Source organism: Anabrus simplex, chromosome 2 (assembly GCF_040414725.1).
Source record: "Anabrus simplex isolate iqAnaSimp1 chromosome 2, ASM4041472v1, whole genome shotgun sequence".
Lineage (NCBI taxonomy): Eukaryota > Metazoa > Arthropoda > Insecta > Orthoptera > Tettigoniidae > Anabrus > Anabrus simplex.
Window position 1 is genome coordinate 953,927,593 of NC_090266.1, and position 17,539 is coordinate 953,945,131.

The 17,539-nt window shown below is 38.7% G+C and overlaps 1 protein-coding gene across 3 annotated transcripts in view; it reads right to left on the reverse strand.

Moving 5' to 3' along the window:
• The window catches only part of LOC136864573 (protein spaetzle), a 537,491-nt gene that overhangs the window by 99,596 nt on the left and 420,356 nt on the right, over window positions 1-17,539 (reverse strand). For 2 of the 3 annotated variants that reach the window (XM_067141753.2, XM_067141752.2), the window contains one exon: window positions 3,992-4,885. The exons of the other annotated variant lie outside the window; for it this stretch is intronic. In XM_067141753.2, the coding sequence (XP_066997854.2) occupies window positions 3,992-4,885 (894 nt within the window). The remainder of the gene's footprint in view (window positions 1-3,991; window positions 4,886-17,539) is intronic. 3 annotated transcript variants of the gene reach the window in all.

The window sequence follows — 17,539 nt, forward strand, 5'->3', positions numbered from 1 at the left end:
TGTTGTAATAACTTTGTCTGCTGTTCACTGGTTGTGGCAAGAAGTCGATTTTGTCACACGCACACAAAAAATCCCCTTCACGAGTGTGCCAGGTGCCAAAACACATTTTGAGACTGTTTCAGTGCTTTTCTGCTCTTTTTTGATGATAAAGTGATTGACCTAATTGTTTAAGAGACAATTACGTATGCGGCAGAATGTATACTGTACTTGGCGCCTCCTTGAAACAAAGAGCATGCACCAAGAAGTGGGAGCCAGTGACAAGGGGGGAAATTTGTTGTTCTTGGGTCTTGTAAAATTGATGGGGATAATACAGAAACCCACAGTAACGAGCTATTTCCCCAGGGATGGATTTCTAGAAACCCCTATACTTCCTCAAACATAGCAAGAGACAGGTTTGACCTCATCTAGCAATATTTGCATTTTGTTAACAATTTTATGCAGGATACATATACAGGGCCTAGAAAGCTTTTCAAATTTTGGCCTTTCCTGAAAATTATACATGAAAATTTTCAGACTGCCTACATCCCCAGTGAAAATTATTTCTTGCTTGTTTTGTAAAAATGCCTGATATATACCTGGAACTTATTCAAATTATATATTTTTGCAAATATTCTGGGTGGTTATGGAGAATCCTAAACTGCAGTCATTACATATATTACTTGGTAAGTAGTCCTAAAATTTTCATTACATTATGTTTCGTAGATTTAACATGATGAATTCTTTAACTTGATGGTGTCTAAACGTCTGTTGAGCTTCAATTTAAGTACCACCTGCAAAGTGAGCAGCTCGGGATTAAATTGCTAGCTTGAGGGGTTAATGGAGCATTTATTCATTCAGTCATTCATTTTCACAAACATTGTTCAATTTTCATTGTCCTATAACTTCACCAACAATAGACTTCTGACATCATCATCGTAACAGAGAAATACTGAATTTCATATAACCACCTGTAACTCAATTTTGAAGTGGGAGTATTTACTAACATTTGAAAACTGCTTCAGAAAAACCCAGTTCTGTGCTTCAGAACATACTGGGTGAGTTGGCCGTGCGGTTAGGGGTGCGCAGCTGTGAGCTTGCATCCGGGAGATAGTGGGTTCGAACCCCGCTGTCGGCAGCCCTGAAGATGGTTTTCCGTGGTTTCCCATTTTCACACCAGGCAAGTGCTGGATCTGTGCCTTTATTAAGGCCACGGCCGCTTCCTTCCCACTCCCAGCCCTTTCCTGTCCCTTCGTCGCCATAAGACCTATCTGTGTCGGTGCGACGTAAAGCATATAGCTTCAGAACATAATCTATGAGACAAGACTTCCCACTTCATCTCCCTGGAGCACAAACTTGTGACAGCAGTGAGTAATTTTGCTTGAAGATGCAAAGAAATACAAAGGTAGTGTATGGTCTTCATTCCACAACTGTGATTTGCTACTTTTGGTCATAACTGGACCATGTAATGCATAGTGTTAGTACTTCAAAATTTCTTACATCAATTCACAGAAAATCTTGTGACAGTATTCACAGTAGGATTAGGTAGATATCAATGCAATAGGAAGAACACTAGAAAGTTGGAAAACTATTGAATAACAAGATGTCAGAGACATAATACTCGTATTAACCAGTGCTATCCAAGAGAAAAAAATTTTAATATAATAAATTGATAAATCATTTCAGATGCTTAAATTTAAGAAGAATACAAAACAAAAATATCTGTTTACGTAGTAAGGTTTGCCTTTGCTGGCAAGATGTAGTGTTTACAGTGTTACTTTCATTGACCTGTCTCTGTCTTATCCTTGGCTTTGACAATATGAAAGTGACTGAGGTATGAGTGATGCTAGTAATGCCATTCCTTATGCAGCCAGTTCCTGCTATGAAAGGTGTGAAAAATGTCTCTCATAGGGTCGGTTGGTGCACGCATTTTAGTTGGCTTGAGAGACTGATGTGCAATAGCAACTTCTGGCTCAGTGAGAAAAGCAACGGGGAACTACCTCACACCTCACTTCCCTAGTACGCCTCTTCAGTGACACCTAGGCTATCTATGACAGCTAATGGTGGACCTGATGAGGATCCAACCAGCCTTCGGGCTGAATACCCAACATACATACATACAACATAGTAAGGTATAGTAATATTTATAAGCCTCTTTCCATACCTCAGTGAATGGAAAATTAAATAATGAAAAGAAACCATACATGCATAGATTCCAACAATTCAGTCCCTCAATTGTTTGCTCACAGCAGTCAAGATAACACAGATTTCATGCATCAGCTATAGTACTGTATTCGTATTCATGGCAATGTTGTCAAATTCTAATGCAAGAAATATATTACAGTTGCATGTTTCACTTGAAAGGAACATTTGCAGAGTGTCTGGCAGGTATTAATGTCATCTTTGTAAATAGGCATAAAGGATCTGCAGATTTTACTTGCCCTTACTGTTGTAAATAGGCATAAATGATCTGCAGATTTTACTTGCCCTTACTGACTCATCACAAAGTTACATATTTGTAACTTACGAACATGCTCAATCATAAGAAAAGATTGAGAATTCTGTGACTGCATTTGGTACAGAATTCACTGACAAAATCATTCCTAATTATTCACCAGATGAAATTCTAAATACTGACCAGTTTGGATTTAATTATAAAATTCACAAAGATTGCACACTACCTAGCATCTGTGTAAGAGACAATTGTCAGAGAGAAATCATCATCTGGAACATCCACATTGGTATACAATTCACTCCATCGTATCCATGGAAGGTTAACTTATCTCTCCACTTCTTATTGTTTTGTGTGAACCAACTGGCACATTTGTTCCCCTTGTGCAACAGAATATGAGCTGACCTTCTAATATATACAGATATAACTTGTCCAAAATCTGGCAAAGTGGACAAGAGTATTCTTGAACAATAAGGTTGGAACAAAATGTTATCTGGTTCTAGATTCATTTCCACTCCATCAAAAAAATCTGTTTGTAATTCCAGATACATAGAAATGAAAAGGTCAGCACAGGATAGGGTGGCATGGAGAACTACATCAAACCAGTCTATGGACTAACGATCCAAACAACAACAATTCCAGATAAACACAGACAGGTAACCATTCCACCTGGTGCAACTTCCCTTTGGATGCATACTTTTTTGGCCAAAGGAAAAAGTTTGCCAAATGTTTTTGTGAGAGACCTTTTTTAGACATCATTGATGTTTATCTCCAGAGCCAGAACTCTACCATCAACCTTCATGCGCTTATCCATAAGCAGATTAGTGCCCTCATATTCGATAACATGATTAAGCATGCCTGGAAGAAAGCTAAATTTTCCAGTTGAATGTGATGCCTTTGATGCTCCTGACAATGTTAGCAGGGACACTGAAGATTCAAGTTGCTCAACTCCCAACTGTATAAATGCACCATTCACCCAATGTGCTTACCATTGTTTACATTTGTGCTCAACAGATTTTGACATCAAGATCCACAAATGTGTTTAAGTATATGTAAGGACAGCTAAAGAATGATAATTATTTATGGCTGGGTGTCCTTCAGTATTCATTATTATGCCAATACCTATCTAGGCTCAGAAACAAGTATAATTACCACTGTGAGCAGCTAAAATTGATACAATAAGCATTGATTACAGTTGAACCTTTCATCAAATTTTATTTTATACCATTGTCAGTCAGACACTCTGTGAATGATCATTGCCAGATAATGAGGAACCTCTCTTTATTTGGTGGTCAGTATTTATGGGATCCTAATGTACTTCAAAACTACCATACTATACATAGTACAGTTTCTGTAGTAATCATTTAATTTCTTGAAAGATGAATAATTCCTTCAAACATTAAAGCTGAGACCTGTAAGGTGTAAATAGAAATAGCCCACCATCATCAATAAGATGATAACTATTACCTATTGGTTCTGCTGGAAGATAAGAATTTACAACTAACCAAACAAATTTTTTCTCCCCGTTTACTGACTATTCTTCAAGTTATGTAGTTTAGTTACCTTTAAACTCAGATGATGATGGTCCAGCAGTTGCTGCTGCTATTCCTTCCCATTCTCTAACATCTGTGGAGATATCAGGACGAGTTCCTCGTATAATAACAGGTGTGACGATCCTTCCTTGTACTGAGAGAGTGGATGAATTATTCATACTGATATTTGAAGTATTCTGAAAATTCTTCACTGTGGAGATATTTTCTCTGAAGTTATCATTATTACCAGTCAAATTCAGTAGAGGCTGAGTTCTACTCTGAAAAACAACTGTCCTTGATTTATTCTTAATATTTTCTTCTTGTAGTCTATGATTATTTTCAGAAAAACTAACCTTTGGAAAATTAGTTTGAAATCTACTTTCTTCAGATTTGTCAAGACTTTCATTTGAATTAGAAAGTGCTTGTGCCTTCTGTGAAGCACTGTGCGTTGCTACTCGTCTGTTGCCTCTGGATACTGCATGAAGTTCAGGACTCCGTGCTCCAGCTGATTGTCCCTGCTTATTTGTCCTTGAAGCTGAGGAAGCATTACAAGCTGGGATGCGGGGAACACTTCTAGTAGTAGAAGTGCGGGGATCACTTCTAGTAGTAGAATTCTGTCCATGAAGCTCACTTGTTCTTATAGCTGGTACCATATCTTGATGTGAATGTGAATTATTTGACACTGTCCTTTGGGTGCTGGAATTAAACCAGGGAGCTTCACTAGTCCCCTGACGACCACGGTTTACTGTTTCCTGGGAGTCTATACCAATTGTCTGGGCATGAATATTAGTTACATTGTTTCCAAACTGATCCCAGAGTCCTATTTTGGAGGTAGAATCATCTCTTCTTGCCTGCGACAATCCAGGCTGGTCTGAATTATAGGAAGATTGAAACGGCTGGTTCCTTGGAATGTTCCTGTCCTGTCCTGAAAAATAAAACATACAACAACAATTATTAGACATTTTAATTTTCAACTACATTTTGATTTTAAAGCTATGGGATAATTAACTCACTAACATTTTTTAAATAATTTACATCATAAGAACACATTTTTAAATGTAGTTCTCTTGGGCAAATTTGAAGCTATTCAGACTACTAATGGTATAAAATGGAACACTTCATATGCAGTGTGCAGAACTGAAGACCATTTTAAGTTTTAATCATTTTCATAGTTTTACATATAATAACATTCTAATCTTGCTTTGATGAAAACAACCTGGAACACAAATTTTACAGCCTGAATAACAGGAACATGATACAGTCTTTGGTTTTATGATATAAGAATTGTTCTAAAATAATTGAAGCTTCAGATATGAATGTGTTAGGTAGCCTACTGGTATCATCATATTGTCGCCACAAGACCTATCTGTTTTGGTGCAATGTAAAGCCACTAGCAAAAAAGAAAAAGGTATCATCATGACAATGTTGCTGTTTCTGTTAATTTCCTCAGTATTATCAATCTCCATAAGAGTAATAAATATGGACTTCTTCATATAAGCAAAAATATTGCAACTGATATTGAACTGGAGATATTGGGTTCCCTCCGAACTCAGAACTAATGTATCTCACTCATCTTATCGTTACATCATGTAAAGAGTCTTGTGATATTTGTCTTGACCTGCTTAATACAAGATAGAAAGTAAAGCAAAACTTTTCCTACATGTGAACATCCCATAGAGCCAGCAGACACTTTAGCACCAGCTAAGGTACAGCCCTAGCATTTTCCTGGTTTGAGAATAGGAAACCATGGAAAACCATCTTCAGTGATGCTGATGAGGTAGTTAGAACCCACCAACCACCAACTCCTGAGAACAAGCTTACAGCTACTTGAACTTGCTTAGTGTGTTGGTAAGACCATAGAATGTATAATGACATGGTGCATCCTGGTATTGCACATTTGTGTTATTTATGAAGTAACTTGATTCTCTTTTTAAAAACAAGACCATATACCTATACATTTATCCAACATAGAGTTATCACAAGCACAAATATATTTTTGTGTCTTGGGATGCAAAAAAAGGGACAATTTAACTTGAGCTCAGATGCTGATAAATTGCAAATACAAAGCCAGCACAGTACTGACCTCTACAGATTGCCCTATAGAGCCACAAACTTAACTCAATGTCTCTCCTTGCAGCTCCTCCTTGGTTCCTTTCTTCCTTTCTCTTTATACCAGAAAGGATAGGTTTCAGAATTCGGTGGGCGGGGGGGGGAGGCAAGATAGGCAAATTGCATTATTGTACCCAAGTACTCAAACACATGTGGGATTTTTGAGAAGGAAAGCCTCATCCCTGTCTGCCTGACTGCATATACCACAATTCAGTATCTTCTCAAAATCTTTTTTTGCTATTTGTTTTACGTCGCACCGACACAGATAGGTCTTATGGCGATGATGGGATAGAAAATGCCTAGGAGTTGGAAGGAAGCGGCCGTGGCCTTTATTAAGGTATAGCCCCAGCATTTGCCTGGTGTGAAAATGGGAAACCACGGAAAACCATCTTCAGGGCTGCCGACAGGTGGATTCGAATCCACTATCTCCCGGATGCAAGCTCACAACCGTGCGCCCCTAACCGCATAGCCAACTCGCCCGGTCTTCTCAAAATCTTCTTGCACACTTGGACAAATAATATCTATAGATCTGAAAACTTTTACTGCCTCTTCTTGAAGAATGATTCCTTTTTTTACGCTTCTCTTTGATTCCCTTTGCTGCATGTTCTATCGTTACCTTCCTAGAGTTATTCCCACACAGTGGTATGATCCACTTCTGTACTGCTTGTTCTTCAGAGAAGACAAACTGCTATCCTTTACTCCTTTTTGAATTGTTACTTCTCTTTCATGTCCCTCTAATCTTATCACCATATTTTGATTTTTGTACATATTGTAGACAACTCTCTTCTTCATTCTACTCAATGTAAATCACCATCAGTATTTTAGTGAACTTAGACCAAACAGTGTCATCAAAAGGTTTTGTTTTCAGATCCATAAAAATAACAAGTTTTCAAAAAAGCAGTAAGTTGTCAAAGGGTTTGATTTTTACTGTGCTGAAAGCCATGAGAGAAATGTTTCATATAAACACCCTCAAAGGTGGTAGTGGTGATTATTCTTAAGTACAACTAGGCAACCATCCTCTAAAACACCCTCAAACCCCATGACTTCAGCCAAGAACAAATCTGTAATCTTGTGAAAATAGGAGGCCAATGTCTTACTGACTGTGTCACTGAGGTCAATCAAGTATTCAGTAACGTTAATACTATTTGTATAACAAACAATCCAAGACTTCTATATATATTTTGTAAGTATATGAAAGGACAAGACTTTTAAGTATAATACTACAGTGAATGCCAAACTTAGCCCAAATTCTGCACACTGTAATCTAGGTTTGAGGTGGTCTGTTTTATATTTTAAAAATTATACTCAAAATGTGAAAATAAACAAGGTGAAAGGAATTATTCTATACTTATTCAACAAAGGAAGAAAAGTGGAAGACACATGAAGATCTGTTCTATGCTACAATAATATATGTTTTCTAATCCACATTCTTATGACTTCCCATGATTTTTATCAAGATAACTAATATTTCTAGTTTAAACATAAAAACACAATATAACAAAAAACCACACATCACATTTTGTGCAAAACATAAAACATAACCATACAGACATGGAGACATGCAGAAAGTAAGCCAGAGCCATTCTTTTTTTCTTTTTTTTTTGGATCCAGTAACAAATGATAATTAGGTGAAGATTTGCAACAAACAATTAAAGCAATGAACATGATGTTCCTATTATAAAATAACAAAGTTAGTGACAAATCATTAAAACTAACACAAACCATTTTGATAACTGAGAGGGAGTAAATTTGTGCAGAGAGTATTCTTTTAAGCAAGATTGCCAAAAATTACAGCATCTAAGTTGTATCAGGTGCTTAAGGTCGAACATATATCTTCATCAAGCATTATGATAAAATCTGAGAGTATCAAGAAAGCAAGCAAAAGCACTGAGTAACAAAAAATTGAGAATCAACATCAAAGATAGTACTGGTATATGATTCATTTCACTGCCTCATGGGAAATACATAAACAATGTTATCAGAAGGTAACAAGCAAGTTCAGGAAGTACAAGAAAGCTAATATGAATGGGAAATGGCTATTGAGAATCATGTGCTAATTGTGGGATTAGTTAGCATAAATTTAGTCTTCAGACAAAAGGCTTTTATTTCATGAGCCAGATCAGTATTTTTTTTAAAGTAAGTAAGTTTATAGTTTTACATAACTCATGATATGGTGGTCATAGCTATAGGATCTTCCTTTTAATATGGAATCTGAAATACAGGATGTGACTTTCATTTCAAAACTCTCTTATGTACTGGCTGGGGTTTGAACTGCAGTCATCTTGGTGAGAAGCCAGAGACAATGTCAAACGGCTATCATGCCCGCTAACTTTTCTTTTCACAAGTTTTTTCACATCGCACCAACACAGACATGTCTTCTGGTGATGATGGGACAGGAAAAGCCATGGTCTTAATTAAGGTATTAACCCTAACATACAGAAAATGAGGACACTCTGTGGGTGGCTAAGAGTGGAAATAAGATAGATAATTAAATGGCTAGTGAAAAGTTCCAAGAAATAACTTGTACAAAATATCAGAAGAAATGATGTGAAATGAATGAGATTTAGTCAGTGCTATCTCTTTTTTTTTTGGAGGGGGGGGTAGTACGCAACGGAATGCAGTACCAGCACCTTTTATGAAAAAATAGAACAAAAATTAATTGGATATTATTTGGAATATTCCTATCATATTTCCTATGAAGTGATGCCACGAACCTGCTACGTTGGCGTAGCAGGGGGAGAGGTGATACTCCCACGTGGCGCATCCCAGGTGGCGGATAGGAGGGTCCTCACCGGCTTGCCGGCGGACTTGAGGGAAATAAAATACCTCTCGCGGACCAAACGCACTACCCCCTGTGGGTGGGGGACGCAGATGAAGAATACACCCACGGTATCCCCTGCCTGTCGTGAAAGGCGACTAAAAGGGGCGACCAAGGGATGATTAAATTGGAACCATGAAACTGCTTTTGATTCGTGCCATCACGCGGGGAACACCATGGGTTGCCTGTACTTGCGAGTTGTACCACTATATTCGATACGAAATGGGTTTGTGATTAGTAGCCGCAGAGAGTTGGTTCCCCTGTGGGTTTTCCAGTACCCGTGCGTCGTACCCATGTGAGCAACACCGCGGATCTGGGAGTAGCCTGTGAGTTGTACCACTATATGAGCGACACCGTGGGTCTGCGTTGCCTTTGATTAGTATCCACTATGTGAGGAACACCACGGAGCCCGTGGGACCGGCATCCGTGCCTAGTACACGTAGGTGAAGAAACTCATTGGTTTGCGTTGGCTATGAGTGGCACCATTGTGTGTGAAACACCATAGGTCTGCGTTACCTGTACGAAGCACATTACTTATGAGTAGTACCGTCTTGTGTGGAACACCGTGAGTTTCGCTACTTTTGATTAGTACCGCAACATGACAAGTACCATGGTTCTACTTTACTCGCAACATGTACCATTCTGTGGGGCCTTAGGTATGGAGTTTGCACCCCTTTAGACATCAAGCATCATTGTGCTTTATGAGTGGTCCCTTGGTCAGTAATCAATTATGTATGATTTTTGTTTGAGTCTGATCCACTGTATTTTGTTTGTTTGTTTCCTCTTTTTTTTTTTTTTTTTTTTTTGTGGGGTTCATGTCCATCCATTCATTCTTCATGTCATTATTATTTTTTTGGTCAGTGGATGAATTTGACATTTTTGTTCTTTCATTTCATACCATTAGGGGCCGATGACCTTGATGTTAGGCCCCTTAAAACAACAAGCATCAATCAATCATGAAGTGATGACTTATGCCTTAAAATAATAAAATTTGTTTTTCTGCCTTTGTTACGTTTCTATAAATATAATGCGCACAAGCAAATGACTGAAGTTCTGGCAAACTGCTGTTTTAAAATGATCATTCTTGTCCATTTAACCATTTCATGTAGTCAGTTCTGAGTTAAAGAAAAAAGAAAGATGTAGTCTTCATCTTGCTCTTTCCTGTCTTCCATATTTTTGTTTACGGGAATACAATAGGGTGAGGAAGGGGGGGTTTGGTTTTCTCACCTTTCAGCAAACAGCTGTTCTTGTAAGGGCAATCTAATGGTATCCATATTGTACTAAGTGCTATGAACACAAATGTAGCAGCAAACGAGTAGTAAACAGCTAACCATCATAGCCAATACGAGAAAGTTACTTGTTCAAAGCTTAATTCTACCCATCTTCGATTATGGTGACGTAATGTACAACCTAAGCACCACACTTTACGCTAAATTTTAGTGGGCATATAATACATGCGCCCGTTTTGTATTAAATATGCCCAGGTATTGTCATACATCGCCTTGTCGTGAACAGCTGCCGTGGTTATATTTGACGGAGACAAGAAACCTTCACTCTGTTTCGCTTGTTCACAACATTCTCCGTACTGAAACACCAAGTTATCTGAGAATGGACCTTAAATACTTATCATCCCCAAACAGTATACCTACAAGGTCAGATACCTCTTCCCTGGTGAGCTTCCCAATTTACCGCATGACCGGTTATGGCAACTCATTCATACCTGCAAACATACGCTCTTGGAATTCCCTTCTGGCTGTAATTAGACATATACATAGTAGAAATGTATTTAAAAAAAGATGTTATAAATGGTACATAGACTTAAGAAATTAGTGTTTAATGTTTTTTTTATAGTAACTCTCAGAAATTTACCTTTTGTTTATGACTATTATTTAAGTTTAATTTTATAATTAATTATATGTAATTAGAATTCTTAATACTCTGTAGTTTGTGCAATGTAGCACATATAAGATGGTTTGGCATAACAGCAGGCTTCATAGCCTTGAGCCACGCCGTATAAAATAAGTCAATAAATAAATAAAAATGGCATTTGTATGATTTGACTTTTCATGCTATCTATGAGTCTTTTTTTTTTTTTTTTTTTTTTTTTTATTGGCTTCACGTCGCACCGACACAGATAGGTCTTATGGCGATGATGGGACAGGAAAGGGCTAGGACTGAGAAGGAAGCGGCCGTGGCCTTAATTAAGGTACAGCCCCAGCATTTTCCCAGTGAGAAAATGGGAAACCACGGAAAACCATCTTCAGGGCTGCCGACAGTGGGGTTCGAACCACCTATCTCCCAAATACTGGATACTGATACCAATATAAATGGTCCATTATTGGATATTATAAATTTTCCAGCTAACTAATTCCTGGTTGCCAGCGTTTCGCCCCCGTGTGCTAGGCTGGGCTCATCAGTTGGTACCTAGCACACCTACCAAGACGCTGGATAGTGCATACCGTGGAGGCCTCTGTGTAGGCTAATTGTAGCCACCGGCAGTGCCAATGCACTATGAGAAACATTATCTCATTATCAAAAATTGATGCCTGCTTGGCCATCAGATGATGTAGATGTTGATTCCTATAGGGAATCAGAAATAATTGTTCCGAATGAGTAAATTTATAATACCAATATAAATGGTCCGTTATTGGACATTATAAATTTTCCAGCTAACTCATTCCTGGTTGCCAGCGTTTCGCCCCCGTGTGCTAGGCTGGGCTCATCAGTTGGTACCTAGCACACCTACCAAGACGCTGGATAGTGCATACCGTGGAGGCCTCTGCGTAGGCTAATTGTAGCCACCGGCAGTGTCAATGCACTATGAGAAACATTATCTCATTATCAAAAATTGATGCCTGCTTGGCCATCAGATAATGTAGATGTTGATTCCTGTAGGGAATCAGAAATAATTGTTCCGAATGAGTAAATTCATAATACCAATATAAATGGTCCGTTATTGGACATTATAAATTTTCCAGCTAACTCATTCCTGGTTGCCAGCGTTTCGCCCCCGTGTGCTAGGCTGGGCTCATCAGTTGGTACCTAGCACACCTACCAAGACGCTGGATAGTGCATACCGTGGAGGCCTCTGCGTAGGCTAATTGTAGCCACCGGCAGTGTCAATGCACTATGAGAAACATTATCTCATTATCAAAAATTGATGCCTGCTTGGCCATCAGATAATGTAGATGTTGATTCCTGTAGGGAATCAGAAATAATTGTTCCGAATGAGTAAATTCATAATACCAATATAAATGGTCCGTTATTGGACATTATAAATTTTCCAGCTAACTCATTCCTGGTTGCCAGCGTTTCGCCCTCGTGTGCTAGGCTGGGCTCATCAGTTGGTACCTAGCACACCTACCAAGACGCTGGATAGTGCATACCGTGGAGGCCCGTGCGTAGGCTAATTGTAGCCACCGGCAGTGCCAATGCACTATGAGAAACATTATCTCATTATCAAAAATTGATGCCTGCCTACGCAGAGGCCTCCACGGTATGCACTATCCAGCGTCTTGGTAGGTGTGCTAGGTACCAGCTGATGAGCCCAGCCTAGCACACGGGGGCGAAACGCTGGCAACCAGGAATGAGTTAGCTGGAAAATTTATAATGTCCAATAACGGACCATTTATATTGGTACTATAAATTTACTCATTCGGAACAATTATTTCTGATTCCCTATAGGAATCAACATCTACATCATCTGATGGCCAAGCAGGCATCAATTTTTGATAATGAGATAATGTTTCTCATAGTGCATTGGCACTGCCGGTGGCTACAATTAGCCTACGCAGAGGCCTCCACGGTATGCACTATCCAGCGTCTTGGTAGGTGTGCTAGGTACCAACTGATGAGCCCAGCCTAGCACACGGGGGCGAAACGCTGGCAACCAGGAATGAGTTAGCTGGAAAATTTATAATGTCCAATAACGGACCATTTATATTGGTATTATAAATTTACTCATTCGGAACAATTATTTCTGATTCCCTATAGGAATCAACATCTACATCATACTGGATACTGGCCGCACTTAAGCGACTGCAGCTATCGAGCTCGGTCTATGAGTCTTATTAACCCTCTTGGAGCCAGACTGTAGTGTGAGCACCCACCCTTAAATTGCCAAAGCCAATCAGGTTGGCCTTTAAAAGTCCAGTTGAAAGTTGCCAGAGCTGATTACATCGGCCAGCTTAAATTCTGTGATATACATAATTTTGAGGCAACCTATAATGACGTGCATACTTTTGTGACAACCTATAGTAAAGGGACTACAGTTTAGTGTGTGCCTGGCCTTGCCTTGGCAGTTCTAGGAGGGTCTTCTAGCTTTCACAAGAGTCGTTTCCTGTGTTTACAAATACCGCTAACTGGACAGTAAGAGATTGCTCCATGCAGTGAGTGGATTTGTGACAGCAAAATGGCAAGTGGTTCTTTTGATATTTTTTTCAGTGGGTATTGACGACAATAAATGAATGCAGTATTTGGAACAATGCAAAGTTAAACATGGATGATTTATCGGATAGCGATGGTGAATTTAGTTCAGAGAGTGGCAACAAAATTATACCGGACACGCCCCCAGAATCACCGCAGCTAAAGAAGAGACGTTTATTTGTTTCTAACGGCACTAACACTACTGTGAATATGGTGGTAGATGAAACTAGTGACAACGAAGATAACGATGATGATGAAATGTCTGTGGAGAACATTCTGTGGAAATTTCTCCCAATGAAACTGACAACATTCCTCAACCTCCTGTCTCCTTCATGGAACTTCTTTGACCTAAACATGCCCCTCCGTCTGATTCTCTGCCCATGTCATACATCAGTTTACTTTTCACTTTCTCTCTTAAACCTTATAGTCACATAAAGACTATCATATATCTATATCTATATCTATATATATATATTTATTATCATCATTACGTAAATGCCGGTCCCCACAGACCAAGTGTAGCTTGCCTGCCTCTCACCCAGAGGTCATGGGTTTGATTCCCGGCCAGGTCAAGAATTTTTACCTGGGCCTGAGGGTTGGTTTGAGGTCCACTCATCCTAAGTGACCCAAGGTGATTGCAATTGAGGAGATATCTGAGGGTGAGAGGGCAACCCCGGTCTAGAAAACCAATAGTAATGACAGAGAGGATTCGTCTCACTGACATGCGTCACCTCGTAAACTGCAGGTCTTTGAACTGAGCAGCGGTCTCTTGGTAGTCCAAAGCAAATCAGTGCATTAGCACCACAGATATTTTAATTATGTATATTCTGGTGTACTGTAAAATTCCTTTTCAAATAGATACTAGAAACAAAAAACGAGAGAAGGTTTTTGCAGAAAAACTATAATAGTAACTTTTTTTTTTATTATTCAGAATTATTTTTTATAATATGTTGTCTGCATGTAGAAAATTTCTTGTCAGTATTTGCCATACATTGATACACATACGCAAATTTAATTGGTGAGTAAAATTGTCTTGGTTTTACTAGCGACATGTTTGAATTTTTTTTATGTTTTTATTTTTCTCGTTCAAATTAATTATTCTATAGAATTGTATTTAGAAATACATTACTCATACTTACGTATGTTATTTTGTACCGTAAATGATTTTTTCAAAGTGGATATCGAGAGAGAAAGTGCCAAAATGTTTTTCTCTTCCTAAAAATAAATGTTATCAACAACTACAATACCATACCAATATAAATGGTCCATTATTGGACATTATAAATTTTCCAGCTAATGCATTCCTGGTTGCCAGCATTTCGCCCCAGTGTGCTAAGTTGGGCTTATCAGTTGGTAAATAGCACACCCACCAAGAAGCATGGCTAGTGCATACCGTGGAGGCCACTGCGTAGGCTACTTGGAGCCACCGGCAGCAGTAGCAGCGCCCCCCCCCCCCCACTTTGTAGAGAAAACATTACAATTTTATTCCATTTTAGCTGGCTGAAACTAGAAATTATAGGAATTATTAAAAAAACAATTTGTGCAAATTTTTAATTATTAACAAAATTATAATTGAAAATACGCACAAAATGTCGTTCGTCGCAGCTAACTGATTTGTATAGCGCCACAGGAAGTAGTGGAGACTTTGCAAATGCTATGAGGAAGGGTAACGGGTATATTTTTTGCCAAGGTCGTGGACAATGAGGTATGATTCATCTGCTTGCCGAGTGCATTCATCAAGTCTGGCAGTCTCTTTAATATTGTCTATTAGTTTCTTACACCGTAGTGAAATATAATATTGTCTATTAGTTTCTTACACCATAGTGAAATACTAAATGAATTTTAAATTTTATAATCATGCCTTACTTCTATTTAATTGTAACACATGTGTAATATTGTTTCCTTGGTGAAAGTATAGTAATGAATCAAAATCTCAAAAAACAATTATTGCCGCACTTAAGTTAGTAAACTGTCAACCTTTACCTTTCTGTCGAAATTCACTCAAAAAGCATGAAAAATTACCATTTTGTATCTTTTTGGTTCACTTTTGATGTGTATAACTCCCCCCGCTCGCTATATCCCTCAACCCGGCTACCTTCTGTTATCTGTATATGTTTTTGCCCCCCCACTTCTAATCCCCAATCACCGCTACTGACTGGCAGTGCCAATGCACTTGAGTCTTTGTGGGTGTGCTATTTACCAACTGATGAGCCCAACTTAGCACACTTGGACAAAATGCTGGCAACCAGGAATGAGATATCTGGAAAATTTATAATGTCCAATAACGGACCATTTATATTGGTATTATAAATTCATGCCTTTGGGACAAATATTTCAAGTTCCCTATGGGAATCAACATCTATATCAACTATAATATCAACAAAAAATGTTTTTTATTCTTTACATCACTCTAAATAATTTGTCAATATGTAGAAAATTTCTTGCTGGTATTTTCCATACAAAAGTAGATATACGCGAATTTTAAAATACATGTATTTCCACTACAAACGGCCTGGCACTTTACAGTAGCAGAGTGGAGGCAGAGCTCTGGCCTCTTTCAGCTGATGGTGAGCGGCAGACCAGATTGGCTCCTGGCTCCAAGAGGGTTAACAAAATAAGTCAGCAGACTGAGTCTTTGCCAGTCAATGTCATGAAAATCTTGTACAAATAGTAATGTAACTGTGTTTTTCTCAAAATGCAGTTATCTTAATAGCAACAACCAATAATTAATATCTTCTGAAATATTGCACCCAGAAGCATAAACTCATTTTTAAAATGCTCAGTATCTTAAGCCTATTCTAGAACCACACAAATCTCAAAAAGGAAAAATCCGACTTTAGGTCCCTTTCCATGCAATGGATCACATACTGTATTAAATCTCTATCTCTTCACATATTCTAGTTGGCATGTACAATTGCACTATTGTGGTAGGCATTTGCTTGGTGTCTGTCCTGACAACAATAATCTGTTCACTATGCAGGTTGTAGTAGCTTACTCGCTGCCCTATTTTCTTATTCATTATTAAACCAACTCCTGTATTTCCCCTGTCTGATTTTGTGTAACTGTGTAGTCAATTGATAAAAATTCCTACTCTTCTTGCCAACATACTTCATTTATTCCAACTGCATATGACTTCAGTCTATCCATTTTCCTTTCAGATTCTTTAATCTACCACAATGATTCAAACATCTAACCTTCCACATTCCAAGTCGTAGAATGTCAGTATTAATTTTACTGATGATTACTGCCCTTTCAGGTAGTTACCTCCTGGAGATCCGAATGGGAGACTATTTTACCTCTGGAATATTTTATACGGAAGGAAGCCATGATCAGTACACCATTCATTCATACAGGAGTTAGTTATGGCTGTAGTTCCCCACTGCTTCAAGCCGTGTAGCAGTATCAACATAGTTAAGCAATGTTAAACATGATTACATGGCCATATCAGTCAATCATCCATACTGCTGCCCTTCTAACTTACAAAAGGCACGATTACCCCCCTTTTCATGAACCGGTTGTTAGTCTGGCCTCTCAACTGATGCCAATCCGATATGGTTGCACCTATGGCTCGGCTGCTTCATTGGGACATACAACCCTCCCCACCACAGCAAGGTCTCATGGTTCAAAGGGGAGAAAAAGATGTGTACCAACACTTAAATTTACCGGGCTCGATAGCTGCAGTCGCTTAAATGCGGCCACTATCCAGTATTTGGACGAGAGTGGGTTCAAACCCCACTGTTGGCAGCCCTGAAGATGGTTTTCCATGGTTTCCCATTTTCACACCAGGCAAATGCTGAGGCTGCACCTTAATTAAGGCCACGGCCACTTCCTTCCTACTCCTAGCACTTTCCTGTCCCATTGTCGCCATAAGACCTATCTGTCTTAATATGACGTAAAAACAACTTGTAAAAAAAAGAAGAAGAAGAAGAAGCACTTAAATCCTCAACGATAAATTTCCTTCAGCTTATCCAAGTTATTTCTGGGGTCGCTGCAGCCACCCAGGTTCATTTAGGTTTTGGCTGGGAGTTTACAGAAAGATTCCCTTCCCGAGATGAAAATATCAACCCAGGATCAACTGGGATTCAAACCCCAGTCTACTGGGTGGAAAACTAGCAGCTAAGCCACTGAGAAAATCATGTCCCCTTAAATCTCCAACCATAAATTTCATCATAATGAATATTACAACTGAAGAATATGAAAATATATCAAATGCAAAATGTTGTAAAG